This window comes from Strigops habroptila, chromosome 7 (assembly GCF_004027225.2).
Source record: "Strigops habroptila isolate Jane chromosome 7, bStrHab1.2.pri, whole genome shotgun sequence".
Classification (NCBI taxonomy): Eukaryota; Metazoa; Chordata; class Aves; order Psittaciformes; family Psittacidae; genus Strigops; species Strigops habroptila.
In genome coordinates this window covers 26668322-26687841 of record NC_044283.2, presented here as the reverse complement: position 1 = coordinate 26687841, position 19520 = coordinate 26668322, and the positions used below count along the sequence as shown (strand labels likewise).

Sequence of the window (19520 nt, the reverse complement as noted above, 5' to 3'; positions counted from 1 at the left end):
TAGATGCCAATTTTATTTTAAATTATTTTTAGTGGCACTTTAATGTGCCTTAGCATTCTAAACCCAGAAAATCAAACAAAAAAATGTATTTTCTCAGTATTCATGTTACGTGCTACTTTAGTTGTAATTCTCCAGTTCTTTCAGTGCTAGCAAGCTGCTGGACCTACACAGGGGTGAAATTAAGTGTTTATAAATGAATGCTCCAAACTGCTCATGTAGAAATAAGATGCCTTGTAATCCTGTAAGTACCCTTAAACTTCTTGCACCAAACTTTCTAAGTATTCACATTAATTACAGAATTTATTTTAGTGACAGGATGAATTTTTATAGACTAGTAAAGAGTTTTAATGGCTCCATAAACATCAGAATGCAAAGGCATATTAAGTGTTCATTTCACATTTTGCAAAATGCAGTCAATTTGACAGATCAATTCATAATAAACCTGAGGACCGTGGCTATTTTCAGGGCAGAAGGACTTCTGGAGAGGAAGGGACTTGGGGACAGGCTGTGCTTGTTTTCTTGCTGAGAGGGACAGCAGTCATATTCCTTGGAGCCAGGGTCACCGGCTGCAGCAGGGGAGCTGCTTCTGCGCTTACTCTGTAATAAATGTGTATTCTCTCCTCTGAGCTCATGTCTCTGCCATCATGCTAGGACGCTACCTGCAGTGTTAATCCACCAATAAAGAGACCTCAGGTCATACACTAATATGTGCCTTTACCTTCTGCCAGCACCCCCAGGACTGGCTATTAATTTTCAAGTCGTTGAACTTTCACTTAATGCACTGCAGCTCTGAGGTGTGGTGAGTTCCTTTAACCATTAAAGCAGCTATAAACTGTATATATAAAGTAATAACCAGATGATGATGTGTAAAGAAGCAGGAAAACCCAAACCAAATCACTGCCTTTCATCGGAATAACCACTGAATGGTGGATTATTTACATTTCTGTGCAGGTACATTGCGACTCAGAGGATGATGATGATGAGGATGACTATAAAACGTTTTGCTCCTTACGCTAAGAATCACTCAGCACAGGTTACTCTGGGAGTACCCCAATAGAGAGCTGCAGGCGGGACATCTCCGGCACCGGGGAATTGGGCTGGGGAGAGATTCAGGGGCCGTACGAGCATGAAGCCGTGCAAGGACATAGCCTCTATTTACTCTTTAGTCCCGCCAGGAGGTTACTGCCGGTCCCCACCGCCGCGGGAGACGGCTGCAAGCGCGGCACCTCGGCGCCTCTCCGCCACCGCGGATGCTTTTAGTGCCTCGGGTTTGGTTTTGGTGTAGGGTTTAGGGTGTGGGGGTTTTTTGGCTATTTTCCCCCGTCAGTCTCCAGAAACAGGCAGGAGGACGGAGCAGCAAAGAGGGAGATGAGAAGAGAAGAGAGGAAAGGGGGAAAAAAAAAAATAAAGGTGGGGGGAAGGGAAAAAAAAGAAAAAATCTCTTTTCATGTTGTAGCAAGCCCCGGCGCTCTTCGCTTCATAGCGCAGCACCTTGCACCGACCGCTTTCCTCCCCCTTCCCCCCCGGGGGCGCTCCGCGGCCGCGCAGAGCCGGCTGCAGCCTCCGGGTTTGCGCGACTTTCGTTTCTTGAGTGCGAGGAAATCCCGCGGTCGCACTTGCGCACCGAGCGTGCCGCCTGCTTTCAGCATGGCTTTGGGGACCGCAGCTGGAGGGGTGGGCCCCTTCTCCTGGGGACGGACGAGGGGCCCGAGGGTGCCCCCTTCCCCGCGGCTGGTGCCGCCGTCCTCAGAATCGCGGTCGTCCCGGACGCGGGGCCGCGCAGTCCCCGCGGGTGTCCGCGCACATCCCGCGGCGCTTCTCCTCCCGGCTGCGGGTCTCCGTTTTTCAGGGTCGAGGGGTTGCTTCTCAGACCGCAAGCCACCCTCTGAGTAGCTTTAAAAATAAATGGATGCAAATACATATATATGTAGATTTAAATACATATTTAATATTTTATATATATTTTTATATATATATACAAGATTTATCTCCCTCTTTGGAGAAAATAGCAAATCAATGCCATCCTTTCTCTCAAGCATGTTTCCCTTCTAGTAAAAGAGGCTCCACCTCTGCTAAGGATTGATTCGCCCAGCAGTTTTTAGGATAATTTATGGAGCAACCTGATGAGCCTATTGGGCGAGTTGCTCGGTCCTTGTAGAGTGGCTTCCTACCTGTTTGGGTGCTTGATTTTTTATTTAATTTTCCCCTTCCCCTCCCCTCCCTTTGCCTGCTGTGTGCCGGTGGGGGGGAAGAACGGTGGGATTGGCAGGGTCGCTATTCCCCAGCCTCTCCGGAGAAAACTCGGGGACGGGAGAGCGCCTTCCTGCTCATGGATGCGTGGGGGGGGGCCGCGCCCCTCTGGAGCCGCCGCCGCGGGGCCCGGCTGCTACTGCTGCTGCTGACTGTACGGCTGGGGAGCGGGTGAGTACGGCTGCGACCCCCGCAACGGCACCACCCGCACGCTCCCGCCAGGTCTCCGCTACCTGCGCATCGTGCCCCGGGCTGAGGAAAGGAGAAAGGGACGGGGACGTGCTACGCGGCAGCCAAACTTAAAAAACCCCTAACAAGGCGCCGGTGCTCCGACGCCGGCTCCCGCGGGCGGCCGCGGGGGAAGCCGGCACCGGCAAAGTAAAAGTTCAGCCGCACCCCACTTGTTCGCTGAGCGAGTTGGTGAGCCCGAGCTCTGCTCGGCGCGGGGCGGGGGAAGGCTGGAGCTTCGCTGGAGAGCGGCTGCGGCGCTGCTGGCTTCTCGGTAGGGCCTGGCACAGCAGCCGGTGGTGGCGGGGGGGGGGGGGACGGGACATTGCTGCCGGCGCGGGGCGTCCTGCATGGCACCGCCTTGAACCTCCGCAGCCCTCGGGAGGGGGACGGTGCCGGGCAGCTGAGGAAGTCCCAGAAGTTGGAAACGGCGTTTTAAGGGAGATTTGTAAAATTCATCCGGGGAGCTCTGAAGAAACAACAGTTTGGAACCGCTGTGTAAATGTGTTATCAGTACCCATAATAACTTAACGAAGAGCAATGTGATAATTCAACTCCACTAATAATTCAGAGCTAATGTGAACAATTCCACAGGTTATACTGTCATAAAAATCACAAAGCAGCACTGAAAGAGCATTTGACTGTTGCTCAGTGTGTCTTTTTAATGGTAGACTAAATCATCATTCTAAGAGGGCATACAAATATGTAGTAAAAAGGCTGGCAAAAAACTCCCCCATAAAATCCATTATAACATTTTTCTTTGAGTCCCTCGCACTCTAGACCCCTTCCCCATACTGAATGACGATTTATCAGTCTGTGTGTATGTGCTGATTTCACCTCATTTCTCATCTTCAGAAGGCTGCTGTGTTAACCTAGTCGGGAACACCACTGATTATACTTTTCTTAATCTGTCTTATAAAAGCTTGGTGTGTTATGGAAATATTTTTCAAAAGCACTGATGGAAACTATACCAGTGCAGCTGTGCATCTTCAGAATGCTTCTTAATGAACATATTGTACCTCAGGTATGAAAGAAATTATCAAGTGGGTTGAGAGAAAAGAATATAAATGCTAATTTGTCCACCCAAAGATTTAGTTACAAAGCAGGAGGACTAGCTAAAAAAAATAATTGTAATTTTTCTTTGTTGAAGTGTGGTTGTGATTACAGGACTGGGTGTAAGTTATTGTGTATACATCTCATTAACAGTAGCATTCATACATAAATTGATAAGTCTTCAGTAAAAAAGAGGTAACTTACTCGCATTATTTTATTGTGTATTCCAGAACAGCTCAGATAAAATGGAATCTTTGGTATAAACATTTGTGTATCTGAATCAACTGTTTTCAGGCTTGCCTTTCGTTCAGAGGCTACATGGGAAAATGGTGGTTGAGAGATTTTTCTCTTTTGCTGTTTTTTTCTTTTTAAGTGACCGCAAATGGGCATGTTTTTCAGATGCTGCTTCTCTGGTATATAGTGCATTCCAACTCAGGGGTGTTCACAGAGAGCTCAAGAGCTCTAGCGCCCTTTAGCAGCCGGCCACAAAGTAGGATAGAAATGCTATTTTTCTGCTTTTTGAATGCCTTTCTGTAGTTTCAGCCCAAACTTTTCCTTGATGTTCAAACTAAAACACAGAAGTAATGCTTTTCTCAAGAATAGACCATATTGCACCAATTCTATGGTTTTGGTTTTGTTTTTTCTCTGAAAACATCTTACAGGAGCCAACCCACTTTTTCAACACATACTTTTGAAAGGTTGCAAATTGCTAGTATGCGTTTATACACAAAGTACCTTGTGCAAAGTGTGAGTAAAGTTACTTCAGTTGTAACAAATGGAGCTAAAGCCTAAGCAAGGACATTGGAAGTTGAGTCCAACCAAGAGTTTATCTTTTTAATATACTGCCCCCAAACCTGTAGTGTGACATTAGACTGAACTTCCTTCACCAGAGGCATTCATTGCAGTTGAACTCTGTCCCATAAACCAGTTGTTTTCCCCAGTTGTGCACATGCAGCACAAACAGACCAGAACAGCCAATGCACTTGATGTCACTTTGTCAGTCAGTATTTTGAAGGACTGTTTTTTGGTTTTGTCCATAGTTGACATCTTTTCTGTAGCAGAAACTGGGCTGTGAGCCTTTCTATAAGGTATGTGCAGGAAAAGAGTAGTTCTTGAGCAGTCACTGCAGTCCTAAATGTTCAGCAAACCCATTATTCTTGTTTAACTTCAATAAATAGATAATTCATAGGGAGAGCATAAGAGCTGACAATATAATTAATATTATTTCCTTAATTCTAACCATACAGGTGCAGCATAACTATAGCATTTCTTCTAATTTATACTGCTTTAAATGGTATGTGCTGGTCAGCATCCCTAGTATATTGTAAGCTTAACTTAATTTTGGCCATATCTTCCCTTTAGTTTTGTAACCTGATGTTCTAAAAAGCAATTATAAATGCTCCATTGCAATGTAACTGTCAGCAGGTGCAAGTGTCAACTCATATTTTCTTTTTCATTTCAAAGTATCTCTTAGGTAAATACTTACATAATATGGCCTATGTTTTCTTCTCATATGAATTCCTGGATCAGAGTTAAGCCTGTCATAACAACATGGGTTTCTTCGTGCTTGATAATAGTGATTTACTGTTTCATTTGAACATCTGTGATGTTTATTCATTATTATCCTCTCTCTTATGTGCTTTGTTCATGATGTAACAGTGAATAACTTGTTATTTAGCAGTGCCAGTGGTTTAAAATACACTTTATTTTTTAAAGTTTATTAATATTTTCTTTTGTTACTATAAAGTTTAATGAGACATAAATATTGAGAAATACTTATATTCTTTGCACATAATAACTTTCAAGCCATGATAATCCATTAGAAAAAGGGCTCTTATAGCAAATTGAACTACATTTCAACTACTTTTAACTTTATGCTTGTTAAATATGCCTGATATTTAACAAGAGGTATTGGTATCAAGGGTGCTTGCTACCAATTCAAGCCTTTCTGAGCTAGATAGAAAAGGTTACAGGTGAGCACTTGTTGACTTTGGTCAGCTTTTTTCTGGATACATAAGTCTGGCCACAGTGTAAGTTACCAGGGGATTGGGGGATGTATGTTTTTTTTCAAAGCTGTACAGGAATTGTGATAATCTGGTTCAAATATAACACCTAGATTCTATGGCCGGTAGGTAGGACTATTTAAATGGATGTGTCATATGCACTTTTTGAAGGTGAGCTACCTTGGTTTTTACGTCAGATACATATATACACACTAAAAAAGTCATGAATGTTGAACTTGCAGAAGATCAAAGGTGAGCATCTCCCAAGATGGGCAAAGAGCCATTTTAGTAGTAACATTTATGAAAGAAGAGTACTAGAACTTTTTTAACTACCTGCGTAGCCCTTTCTTGCACTGCATACTAAATTGAGCGTGTACTTTGGTAAAATAACAATATCATAACTTATTTGGTAAAAAGCAGCAGAGAGAAGTGGTAATTATAAATGACAGTATAAATGTCAGCACACTGACAGGAACCTTTCAAAGGATGGTGGATGACAGTAACACTAACTTTTATTCCTTAACCATTTCTCTGAACGGTAATATTTTGTAAGGAGAAATTCAGATGCAATTGAATTAACCTGGAGATTACATGGAAGTCCCAAATTTGCATTTTTCACACATGCAAATGTTTTTAATAACACTGAAAATAGTGTGGTGAGTTCAATGGCCTACTGGCCTGTGTGAAAACTTGATCTACGTATCTAAACTTAGAATGGTAAATCATGCAACAATCCTGAGCTGTTGGAAGTAACTGGAGAGACTAGAAAGGTCATCTGGAGTTGACCAGAACAGAACTTGCTTCAAAGAAGAGGAAAATCTTAGTGTTATGACAAAGATGGAAAGAAATGGTTTCTAAAACATGCTTTCATGGGTGGATGTTCAAGTCAGTAAGATCTGTTGTGATCATCAGTCTATGACCAGAACAAACAAAATTGGAGAATTTACCCTGGCTTGTGCATCAGGTTTGTTGCTTCAGTATAACTGTTTTAAGTCCCTACATAGAAGTATTGTACAGTATTTCTAGTCTGAGGTTTCTTCGACTTCTAGCCGGTGGATCTCCTGCCTTCTGCTAGCTGAAAAAGCCTGATTTTTTTCCCCAGTACCACCTGCTACAGCTGGCTCAGCCTCTGGATCCCATGTCCATCTCTTCATTGGGAAATCCAAGTCTTGTTTTGTATCTCTGATTGTGTAGGGCAGTCTTAGGGTGCAGATCATGGCTGCTGCTGCTTTTCAGGAGTGGAGCGTGGTCTGTAGCCATCTGCTCTTTAGCAGGGCAGGTGTTATCAGAACTCTTCCTTGTCCTTATGTGCCTCATTCATCTCTGGTAAGGTGTGAATGGCTAATTCTGTGTTTCTAAGTTTATATGCAGTTATTTTTCTCATTTTCAGGAAGACAGACAGACTTAGTAAATAGGAAAGATGTAAGGTAACATGAGATACGTCCCTTTGGATTAAATTATTTGAGGTCTTAAACAGATTATTAGTTCTTTCATTTAATATGGTTTTCTTCTTATTTAAGGCAGTGTACCATGAGGGATTAAGTAGTAGTATTATTCTTATAATGTAATATTATGGTCCAGTTTATCTTTCAGAATAAAGTTTGGCTTGATGAAATTTACATTAGGAAAAAGTTGTAGTATTAAGTATTAATTTAGGTGGCTAACTCTGTCACTGTAAGTCATGGCAGGGGGGTTGGAACTAGATGATCTTCAGGTCCTTTCCAACACTAACTATTCTATGATTCTATGACAATTTTTTTTCTTCATTGTCTGATGCCATAGTTACATGGCAGAACAAGGTATATAGTTGCTTTAAAAATAAAGTAGCCTCAGTGTTTTCCCTAGGCAAGAAAGGTACTTGACCTCAACATCATGCAGCCGTTGAATACATACTGGATTGCATGGGACCTGCTGCAGATGAGCTGTGGATCTTCTTTGTCAATGAGGGCCATGCAGCTGATGGCCTGCAGATTGCATCCAGCAGGGAACAACTTTGACAGCCATAAATTTTAGTCATCATCTGACAAGAGGTAGAATACTCCTGTTGTAAAAGATATATATTATATTTAATACACAATAAATTACAGTGGAGAAGACAGATTTTGCTTGCAGACAGAGCGAGCAACCTTTTTGTTACGTGGTTCAGGTATTAGCCCTTACAGAGTATATTCACCTCTTTGTACAATTATTCATTAATTTCATTGACATTTAGATTAATCCATAATGGCTTAATGACAGCTAGACTAGAATTTCAGCAGAACCCATTCACGATACTTCGCTTGTTTTCATTGCCTTATTACTGTAGTTGAATGGGGTTTTTTTACGATTTTAAGCCAGATGCACCTGTATGTCACAATTATGGTGCACAGTTCAGTGCAGGACTCTGGTTACATTCCTACTTCAGTCTATACATCCTTCTTTACCTCCTGCTTACATGTGTACCAGAAGCTGGAAGTATTTCAAATAAGCTTGTTTTTATGAAGGGCTGTAGTAGATTCCTATTTACCTGAAGATTTTGCAGGAAATATGCAATGAATTGTGTTAGAACAAATGTTCACATGAATATGTTGAAATACCAGCAGCTTAAATAACCACAAATGTCTTATTAAGGAGAGCTCATTTTATATATTTCTTGAGATGCTGGTAGAAATCTAATAAAGTTGAAAGTTGACTTTGCAGTTTGATGAATATTATAGTGGCTGTGGGATGGCATTTAATTAGGGTAGCTGCTTTTTATTGAGGTTATGGTTCTCAGCATTCATTTATGTTAGATCTGTTTTAAGTCTAGTTCCACTATGGAGAGTGTTTCTTGGATCAAAGCACTTAACCCATCAACAATATTTCAGCTCATTCTGAACTTGATGACAATTAACCTTTCATCAGTCGAGTGTAGATAGAGATCTGCAGTCTCTGGAAAGGGGTGCTGACGTGTGGCACATGGATTTATGTGTGTCTGTGTGATGACCCTAGTCTGAAACTCCCAGGACATCTGATACTACCATGGTGGTTAGCACATGTTTCAGATATCCAGAGAGGTGATACCTTTTCATCATCATGTCCTTCCTTAGGAGTTTGGGAATATTTGTGTTCTTTATTTAATACCATTTATCCCTTTTCAGTTATATCTACTTAGGCCTATAAATTGCTATAATTATTTTTTTCTTTATTTTCTTCTCTGAATCTTCATCTATTTGCTGCTGTTTGGTCTGGATGAACAGTGGAATATGGCTGTTTAATAATTAATTGCATTTTAATTATTTGATTGCATGGTCTGGCCAGAGCCCAGGGAGAAGGTAAACTGAGGAGAGAAGATTTACCAATTTACATTTCTAGGTTTCATTCAAAATCTATCTGAAATAAATCTCCCTAAGAACTTTAGTAGGTTTATACTTCAGTTTTAGTCAAGGCAATACAGATTATGCTAAGGCTTACTTTATCTTCCTGATAAATTTGGGTTTGTTTTTTTTTGTTACATGCAATAGCTGGAAGGCTTTCCTGGGAAGATATTTTGTAGAGGAAGATATATTTGTCTAAAAATTTTACAATGACAAAATGCTCTCGATCTCTTAAGATTAAAACATAGTTGGCATAAGGGCCCCTACTAATTTTTCAGCTAGAATTAGAAATGTTTGTACTGGAAAAAAGGAAGGACATACTTACTGAAGATAATGGTGACTTTCAGGTACTTTCCTAGGCAAAGATGTTTTAAGATATTGTAGTAATGATTTTCTTGGAACAGAGGGAGAGGTATACTTACACTGTGAATGTGGGTGTTATGATCAATACGGTACCCAGTTCTTGTAAGCCAAAACAAATACACACCACATATTCTGCTAGTTTGTAATCAGAATGTGAAATAATTGATGTGGAGAAAGAGGAGTGAGAAGTGGTCATATTTCCTTACTCATCTGCGGTGGAGCAAGAACTGCTCAGAGCACCAGGAATAATGATATTAGTATAGCTTTTCCTGAAGACAATACATTTTTTTCCATGTTGAAAGATTGTTTTTACCAAGTTCGTATGTTTGCAGGCAGGTCTGCTATTCAGAGGGGACTGGGGAGGCTGTGGGGATGGGTTGACAGGGGTGTTATAAAATGCATCAAGCATGAGTGCTATGTCCTGCAGCTGGATGGGAAGGCCCCCTCAGCAGGACAGGCTGGGGTCAAGCTGGCTGAGGAGCAGCTCTGCCAGAAAAGACCTGGAGTTCCTGGTGGACAGTATGGCATCTGGGCAGCAAAGAGGGCCAGCAGTCTCCTGGTCCGTGTGACCAGGTGCACACTCAGGAGGTTTAGGGAAGTGATTGCCTCCTTCTGCTTAGCACTTGTGAAATTGCATCTAGATACTGCATTCAGTTTTGGGTTTAAACCGGAGGCAGCTCAGCAGATGGCTACCAGACTGGTCAGGCTGTAGCACTGCCCTGTGAGGAGAGGGCTGTTCAGCCTGGAGAAGAAATGGCTTTGGAGGGGAACCAACAGTAGCCCCCAGCACTTAAGGGGAGGTGATCAAGAAGAGAGAGGTAGGCTTTTCGCAGTGGTGCATAGTAAGAGGATGATGAATAATGGTAATGAACTGCAACAGAGGAAATCCCAACTAGGTATAAAGAAAAAAATTCACCATGAGGAAAATTAAACAGTGGAAAAAGTTGTCCAGTGAGGTTGTGGGATCCTTGTCCATGGAATTTTCAAAGATGAGATGGGAGGAAGCTCTAAGCATCCTGGTCTGAATTCTGTATTGCCCATGGCCCTCCTTTGAGCAGAAGTCGACTTCCCAAGATCCCTTCTAAATTGTATGATTCTGATGATTCTGTGGAAAACTTTAGGAATCAGCTTGTTTGTTTGTTCCCCCCCCCCCCTTTTTTTTTTAGTTGAATTTGCTATCTTGTGCAAGGTTCTTGGTTTCTATTGTGTAGCATAAAAGAGAGAGATGTGGAAACAGGTAGTTGTCTCCATCAGGTCTATAAAACTGGAAGAATATTTTTGTGACCACGTATGAATGTAAAGAGTTATTTTTACTAAGATGGTCAAAATAAGATCACTATACTAATCGAGGTGAATACGTTTGAGAATCCAGCAGCTCTGAACTGGCACAAAGTATTACCTGTACTTAGAGAGATAAGAGGAAAATTTTCAATTGACTTCTGGACTGCAACTTGATAGGAGTAGAGGCAGCAGTTATATTGGTCAGAGCATATCAATATTTCGATGAACTTTCAAGGAGAGAAACTGAACTCTGTATTATATGAGAAGACTGATGGATAAAGAATATCTGATGCTTTGAGTCCAGATGATAATTTTTTTGAGATCTTTAAAAACCATCTGAATTAATGACAAATTTGACCAGTGTCTTTCAAATCATACGTGGCGTTATCTGAAAGTTGACTTGGAGAAGAGCAATTTGTGTGGCTCTCAGAACAAAATTATTGTACTGGAATACCTGTTGCTCTTAACATTAAAAAATCACATTTCTGTAGATGTTCTTTGCAGGTTGTGCCTTTATTAAGTATTCAGGGTTCTATTGTTGTATATGGTTATATTGTTCAGCAGTTTGGATTAGTTTTTATTGTATTAGTACCACAGAGATGTTGAAGATCATTTTATAAGAAATGTGATAATGCTTTTAAGTGAAGGTCTTGCTGGGACTAAAATTAATTGTACTGAAGTCATTGTGTGTGGGAGAAAATGTTTCATATCTTTCAGAGATGTACTTCAAAGCTGTAATGACTCAAAGGGTCTTGAACACCTGATGCTTGTGATATGTATTAAGATACCACGATTTTGATAGTCTAAACACTCAACTATGTAGGAAATATTTTGTTGCAGGGAATGAACAGCAGGGGTACCTGCTTTAATTCTGTTAGTGCTCTAATTGTTCTTTTTTTTCTTTTAACAAAGCTTTACTTGTTAAATACTAAATGAACTTCTTTATGTAACTTACCCTAAAAATCTGATGTTTCTTTCTGCATAAGAACTTCTAATTTTTTTCCACACTTTTCCCTGCTAACTTTACTGCTGACTTAAGGTCCAGGTTCATCTGTTCAGTAAAAACTCCAGACAGAGAAGGGAAAGAGGAAACAGGGCAGAAAATTATAAATAGCCAGACAAATATAAGTTCATAGCAAGCGAAGAGCACAAGACAAAATGTATTCAGAAGAAGAATCAACCTAACAGTATGTGGTAGGTATGATGGAAAAAAGATGCAGGGAATATGTAAAACATACTTCAGTGGGAGAGATACATTTTGGCACACAAGAGAATATGCCAAAGTCCGGCAAGGCAGAAGGGGAGGGAAATAGATTGGTAAAACCATCTGAGGTGGAATGGGTGGGGTGGAAGAGAAAAGAGATTTTTGTCAAGAGTGTCTAAACTAGTTTAGGAAGGATGAAGATGAAGGAATACAACATGAGTGACTCTATATCCCACAGGATTCAGAAGAGCAAGTAATGCTTTCTGAAGGCAGATTTTCAGTAGCAGCATTTCTTTGCTTGCAGTTACACTTATTTTCCCATGATTTTTTGAGATGAATAAAGCATATCAGTGAATAAGCTGATGATGAAATGCAAAAGAGAGTTCATTCTGCAGAAATGTAATAGAATTGATGAGTATAAAATCAGCCATCAAGTTTGGAAGATAATCTTGAGAGCTACTGACAGCTAGCAGTGGAAGTAAGCTTTCAAGAAAATCTTTTTAAGAAAAATGTAATTGTGTCATATTCTAGCAGTCATGACTAATGTAGTCCTGCTACTATTGCTGCTACTGGAAAGAAGTAATATTTGAGTTATGTGCAGAGGTCCCAATCCTTTTTTCAGCTTCTGAAGGATACTACAGTCTGCCTGATGCCCTTGTTTTATCCCAGGAAGATCTAAGGAAATATATAAATGTTTTAAATTGCTGACATAAGAGTAATTACTTATTCCTAACATGTTGAAGCTGCATTTATCTCTCTCTGTAAGAAAGTTTCTTTTGTTCCAGGCACTGCCTAACTCACCATCCTTCTAGAGTTCAGATTTTCATCTATGCCTGGCCCTATGCCTTGTGATTCAAGTAACTAAGTACTTGCCTAAGTACTTTCTTTTTTAGCTTCTCAATTGGAATCATCACCAGCCTCTGTAAAAAGGTCTGACTCTGGATGTTGGGATGTCAGTGACCTTGTTTTGGTTTTCAGCAATGCTTTAAGGTCTTTTTTTCATGAGTGAAATTTGTCTAGGTCAGATGACCTCTGAACTCTTATTGATGGAGCCATGAAGTATAGTTCTTTACCACATAAAAGCATATCATGGTTGGTGTTCTGGAGTAAGCTAGTCACTGGTTAGATGTCTGATTGGTTGGAAACCTTCCCTGGAAACCATGTCTGTCTCGACTGACTTCTTACGAAGCATTGGTTAAATGCAGTATTTTGACAAACCTCTGAAACTGTATTGTTGCTAACAGAGTGATCTCCTGTTTATAATTTGGGAAACATTAACATTCTGTCTGAAATTTGAGAGAAATAGTTTGTGTTGTTATTTAAGTACTGGAAAGTAAAGGTTAAATTGTATCACGCTTAGGCAAATAACATAAATACAGCATGCTGGGAAGCACAGCCAGTGAGAGTAAGAGCTGTCTTCAGGTATGTTTCATGATTTAGGTAAGTGTCTCTGTGCCCTACCCCTGTATCAGTAGAACTCTCAAAGCCACTGCTTTTGGCTGTTGTTGGAGAAGATGCTCAGCTAAATGAACTAACACAACAAGTATTATTTTCATTTGCTTGTGTAAGGTAAAAAGGAATATGCAGGGGAAGTTAAGGTTAGATATAAGGAAGAAGTTCTTTACTGTGAGGGTCGTGAGGCACTGGAACAGGTTGCCCAAGGAAATTGCGAATGCTCCATCCCTGGCAGTGTTCAAGGCCAGGTTGGACAGAGCATTGGGCGATATGGTCTAGTGTGAGGCATCCTTGCCCATGGCAGGGGGGTTGGAACTAGGTGGTCTTAAGGTCTTTTCCAACCCTAACTATTCTATGATTCTGTGTTCCTTTCAGCTCTTTCAGCATAGAAATTATCTGAAGCACTGACTTTCCTTCTTATATATTTATTAAATGATCATTAGAGTATTCCGTGCACGGAAGGATAACTTAGTTTCTGGACACACAAGGCTGCTGTGCAGAGTCGTTTATACCTCATGGCCACTCAGGGCTTGACTGAGTTGCTTGTGCACAGGCATAAAGTGTCAGTGGAGATAACGAAGGTTCACTGCCCAGTCTCTACTGCTTCTCCATAAGTCTATGTTTCCCCATAAATCAACTCCATTTGGAGGACTGGGTACCCTTGGGTGTGTTGGGTGGGAATAGGAGCCTGGGAATAGTCAATTAAGTTGATTATTAGCTGTGTTTAAGTACTCCCACCTATGCTATATCATGTACTTTTGTGTGTAATACTTTGATATGCATGGTGCAGATAGAGCTCTTACTGTATCCTTTTTTTTTTTCCAATTCATTACATAACCTGACTGATGTTAATTGCAACTTAAAGCTCATCTGATTGGTTTTTCTCATAGGTAAAGGAAAAACAACTACCTGTGATATTAATGTCTGAAGATGAGCATGTTGCCTGATGTTGAAAAGACTTATTTAGTCATTAGTCACTTGTGCTCAGGGATTTATTAGTCATGGTAATGTCTCCATTAGTTGAAGGACAGAGAGCATAATTAGGGCACTTTTTGCCCAATTACTGTTAACTGTATACATGGAGTTTACTGTTGGGTTTAGGAGGCTAGCTGAAGTGTTACAATAACAAGTGTGTTAAGAAGTGAGGTCTCCTTCCTATTTATAAAATCATTAAAATCAGGATTAACACCCACAGTAATAGATGCAAAATAGCATTGTGCCGTGGAACAAAAATGGCTTCACGGTTTATGTCATATTTTTGTTCTAAATCATCCTATCTCAAGACATTCTGAAAAAGACCTACGGAGTGAACTTTGTTGGGAAAAACCCCCATATTTTATGGTAGGTAGAGAGAGTGTATAATGATATAACCTTTACAAAAACTTGGAAAGGAAAAGAATTCCTCTTTAATTAAGTTTATTTTTCTTCCTGGGGTTGTAGGAGAGAGAGGGGAAAGTGCTATTGTTAAAGTGAGGATAGAGTTAATTGACATTAATCTTCATGGGTTTTTAGATTTATTTTAACTCCAAAGAAGTAAAAAGCTGCTCAGCCAGAGTAAACTTGTCACTAAATATTTGAAAAACATACCTGAATTTAACATTATCTGGTTTGCAATGAAGTTTGTTCTTTTCTGCCTTTCCTTCTACCCTATTCCAAGTTCTGGAGATAAAGCTGTACTTTGCAATGTGAGACACACAGAAACTTAGGTAAAAGGTCAAAAATTTTGAACCATCTTGTTTTCCAACGTGTATGTCTCTTAAAGAGTATGGTCTAGCAACCTTGATTAGATCTTGATAACACCATCTCAACTGATCTTGCTGACGGTGTAAATCTGCAGGGATTTCTACCTTTGAAACAGTAGTTCAAACCTATTTACTGTGACAAAGATTAGTAGTTTAGATTCCAAGAAATTAGTGTGTCCACAGTGTGTCTTCCGTGGTCTTTGTGAGTCTAGGTAGTCTTTTTGGGCGTCTTTATGCAACTCCCTCAAAAACATTTGGATTGAAAATTCAAGCTGGCAGGTGGTGTGTGCTCAATCTCACTGGACGGCGTACAGAGGACTTTCTATATATTCTTGTCACGTCGTTTTTCCAGCCAGCATCATTCCTTTCTTACTTCAGCACTGTGGCTGCGTGTCGGTGATGATGGCTTAGGCATCAAAAGTGTATAACTGGGTGCCATCAGCACTGCAGAGACGGATGCTCAGTGGTCTTGGGCACATTTTAAAGAAGAGTTAAAAAGATGGTATTCTGCTGGTGAGATGGGTTAATCACAGTCAATCATCTCTGAAATGGCCAGTAAGAGGAATAGAGAGAGTAAGAATAGCTCCTTTCACTGCGTAGAACAGTGATAGTCTGGTTCCTTTGCATTTGGTTACATTAATTTCTAATTTGTATTAGTTCCTTTGCTGGTTTATCTAATGGACTAGTGAGCCTCAAGCTCTTGTTAACCTAGTGTACTGGTGTGGAAGTCTAGTGTATTTCCTTTCTAGCAGTTGTCACATTTTTGTGTATGATATTTTCTAGATAAAACCAGATAGTTCCATGTAAATATGAAATGGATGTTTTAAGACTGTTGTCAGACACTAAGAAATGTTGCCTCTAATAGAAGTACTCCTTAAATGGATTTACCTAGTTGTGGCTGGAAAAGCAGTTGGATGTTGAGATGGATTTTTTCATTCTCTCCCTGGAACTGCATTATTAATAGCTTTCTGCAACCTGAGACCAGATTGCTCAGAGAGGTTGTGCATTTCCATCCTTGCAGCTCTGCAAGACCCAACCTGGTCACACCCTGAGAAACCTGCTCTGACCTCAGAGCTGGACTTCCTTTGAGCAGGAGACTGGACTTTGCGCATGGAGACTTGCCATGATCCATTCCCACCTGAGTTGCCCTGTGAATCTATAAATAAAATTAAGAACTCCCCAAAAAGTCAAGATCCTTGAGTAACTGTGAGTGGAGGTATCATGGTTTTAAGTCCTCTTGGGTTTAGGTGGGAATGACATGACCTCTTGTACTTTTCATTTTTGCTAAATCTGTGCTGTTCTTACTAGCGGTGTGGAAAGAACATTGAAGCAGGAGAAAGTTGTGTCACCATCACTTAAAGTTCTCTGCAAATAATTGGTCTGATCCTGAGAGTCAGGTACCCTGGTTCTGTACAGAGCTCTGGTAGTTTCACTGTATTTTCTGCTGTTTGTGGAAGGGAAGACAAAAAGAGAAGAAAAGGTCAGTTTTGTAGTGTGTCTTTCCTCAGAGAGCTGCTTATAAATTAAGTTTTACTTATCATCGTCTTGGTGCCCCTGGGGAAAAACTGGGATTGTCTCTGCACTCTTAGCAACTGTAAGCTAATTTATGTAGTAATTAGATGACATAAAGTGCAAGCAGACCAAATATATATATATATATATATATATAAAAAGCTTTATGGTAACAAAACATGAAAGAGAGAGCAGTAAGTAGCTGTGAGGAAAAAAGGGTGCATATTTAAAAAACTTAGCTTCCTGCTTCTTTTAGTGCTCCCGTTAGTGGGATCCTGCTAATAGGAAATGTTAAATACTTAATATCTGACATTTCTATAATGTCTACTTAGTGCAGTAAAGATTTAAGTATTTTACAGTGAATTTCAACTTTAAAGAATGAAAGCGCTTTTCAGACTTATTGGGAAAGCTGTCAGTGAACCTTGTATTTAAACTGCATATCACTTTCAGCTATAATAGACTCTTGCAACTGGTTTGCAGCAAGCTAGGTATGGAGGTCCAGATATCTGAGCAGTGCCTTTTGTTCATCTGGAACAAACTGGTTCTCTGGGAACCTGTTGAGCTGTGTCAACCTCACTGTTGCACTTCCCAAATTAAGCAGGTGTGCCAAAACCATTGAGCAGTTTCCACAGCCTTGGTAGTCTTCATTTTCAGTGAGACTTGCTAATGTTATCTGAGGTGATGTGAGGTGTTATGAAGACAGACTGTTTTCGTACATTGCCTCAAACGAGTGCAATTAAAGCCAGGTGTGCCTCCTCTATCTCTGTCCTTTCCTTACTTTTTCTGTCCTTTCTCCCTGAACATGTAATATTGTTTCCAAATTACACATGTTCCATAGTGGAACATACTGGTAATCTTCATTCCTGTAGGAAATTTACTGAAAGATTCCATGCCTAGTTTTGAGGGCAGCATGAGTCTGTGTAATTTAGAAAGCCTTAAATCCGTTTCTAACAATATAACAGTAAAATTTTTAGTTTTGGTGCACAATACAAATTGGTACAAGGACAATAATTTAATTCCTTTCTTTTACTGGAATGTTAGCTTATGCTAACATTGGAAGTGATTTATATGGATTGGATACGTTCTGTAATAATTGCTAGCCAGTGTCCATTTGTGAAGATACGTTGTGTGACTGTCAGAGTTACTGCTATCAGTCTAATGAGCTTTTCTTGACTTGAAGCCCTTAGCAGTTCACTGAAATAGGCTGGATGAGTAATACAGATTGCAAACCTTAGCACTGGAGGGATACGTAAGTCCACACTCATTTGATTCAAATAGAAAGAAAACTACTGCCAGGCATTCTTTGACCTTTTGGTGATATCTCGGTGAATCTGAAGATGCAACCAAGGTACTGCAAGCTTTTTTCTAATGACTTAATGATTAACTATATATTGCTGCTTATCTAATTTAAAGATACGCAGTAAATAAATGTGTAGGTGTTCTCCTTGTACACTTGTTTCATCTTGATAAAATAGGCAGCTAACAAATAATATTACTGACTGAAAGGAATGGAACAGCATTTTAACTATACTGCGTATACATGCAGGTACGTAATTGACACGTGCCGTAAATGTTTACTTAAAGCACATGGATGTTATATTTGTTTGCTTTCTTAAAATTTGAATGGGGTTGAAAAAGTTAAACAAGTCTTACTTTTTTATATCATAGCTAGAACGGAGGCTACTAGGAAGGAAGTTCTTTTAATGTTCTTGACACCACGATGTATCTATTACCATGATTATGTATGTCTTAGGAATATTATCACCATGATTTGAAAATGAAATACATGTAAGGAGAAGCTTGTGAATTACATTTTGTGTTTTAAAACAGGAACAGGCTGATAGGAAGGGTATGCCTACTGCTGCTTTTATGGGTTTGACTCATGGCTTGATTTTTTCTGAATGGTTGATGTTTTAATGCCTCCCTTGACATGTTTATTTGCTTACACTCTCTACTGCCATAAAAGAAAATGTTGGTGTTTTAAATAGGCAGCCTGCCTCTTTCTGTTGGCACCAGAATGCATTTATATTTTTACACAGTACTGTAAACATTGTTCAATTTTTTATCAGTTTCTTCTTCGCGTCTTGTGTATTTAGTTTCACTGTGGTTTTTGTTTCTTTGTTTTTGTTTGTTTTTTCCTTAACCCTATTTTTTTAAATTCATTTACTATAGAGCTGATAAAGCAGATGATGAAGATGATGAAGATCTAACAGTGAATAAAACATGGGTCCTTGCACCAAAGATTCACGGAGGGGATGTAACTCACATACTGGACTCTTTACTTCAAGGATACGACAATAAGCTTCGGCCAGATATTGGGGGTAAGCAATAAAGTAACTCAGTAAATAGAGAATGTGAACCTGAGAAGGTGTGCGTTTTGTCAAAGATGGTAAAGATCCATTTAATACAATTTTTAAAACTTAATATAGCAAGCTAAATATAATAGCAATAAAATGCAGTGTTTTCCTGGAGCTGGTAAAAATAATGTTCTAAGCAAGAGTAGATTTCTTTAAATGTTCTGTTTACAATCTCTTCTTCTTATGTAAAGTATTGCTTTTTGTGGACAGTAGGCAATCTATAATAAATCATTCAAAGGCAATTATAGTTTGCTTTGTTTAACTAAGATCTTCTGGCAGAAAGAATTGTAGATGTAAGACAGCCATGATTATTTAAAAAAATGGTCTTGAGTCTGTAGGAGTTTATTAAAGATTATTTCTAGATATTTTTACTCTTGCTGTAGAAAATGCATTGTAAGAGTGTATTCTGAGCAAAATTAACTCAACCCAGTTCTTCCCTTCACTCAGATTTTGAAAAACTTCATAAGAATCTGAAAACATAACTTTGGACTATATCTTTTCTGGGGAAATACAGAAAGGAAGACTGCATTACTATAGGTCAGACTTTACAGCTAGCAGGAAAGCAGTTTTTTTTTCAATAGTCAGAGCATCAATTTGCATATAACTATTAAGTATAAATATTTGGAAGAATCTTATTTTGAAAACATGGAATACATGAAACCTTGCCAGCTCTTGTCTACCGTGTGCATGCTGGATCAAACTAGGAAAAATAATTTATTTTCTGAGTTTGTTTCCTG

The 19520-nt window shown here is 39.7% G+C and overlaps 1 protein-coding gene across 3 annotated transcripts in view; it reads left to right on the top strand.

Moving 5' to 3' along the window:
* Positions 1-2131: 2131 nt before the first annotated feature.
* The window catches only part of GABRG1 (gamma-aminobutyric acid type A receptor subunit gamma1), a 60589-nt gene continuing 43200 nt past the window's right edge, over positions 2132-19520 (top strand). The window contains exons 1-2 of one of the 3 annotated variants that reach the window (XM_030492087.1): positions 2132-2421; positions 18599-18747. In XM_030492087.1, coding sequence (XP_030347947.1) covers positions 2330-2421; positions 18599-18747 — 241 coding nt within the window. In that variant the 5' untranslated portion in view covers positions 2132-2329. The remainder of the gene's footprint in view (positions 2422-18598; positions 18748-19520) is intronic. The other 2 variants (XM_030492089.1, XM_030492088.1) reach the window with 2 other exon arrangements.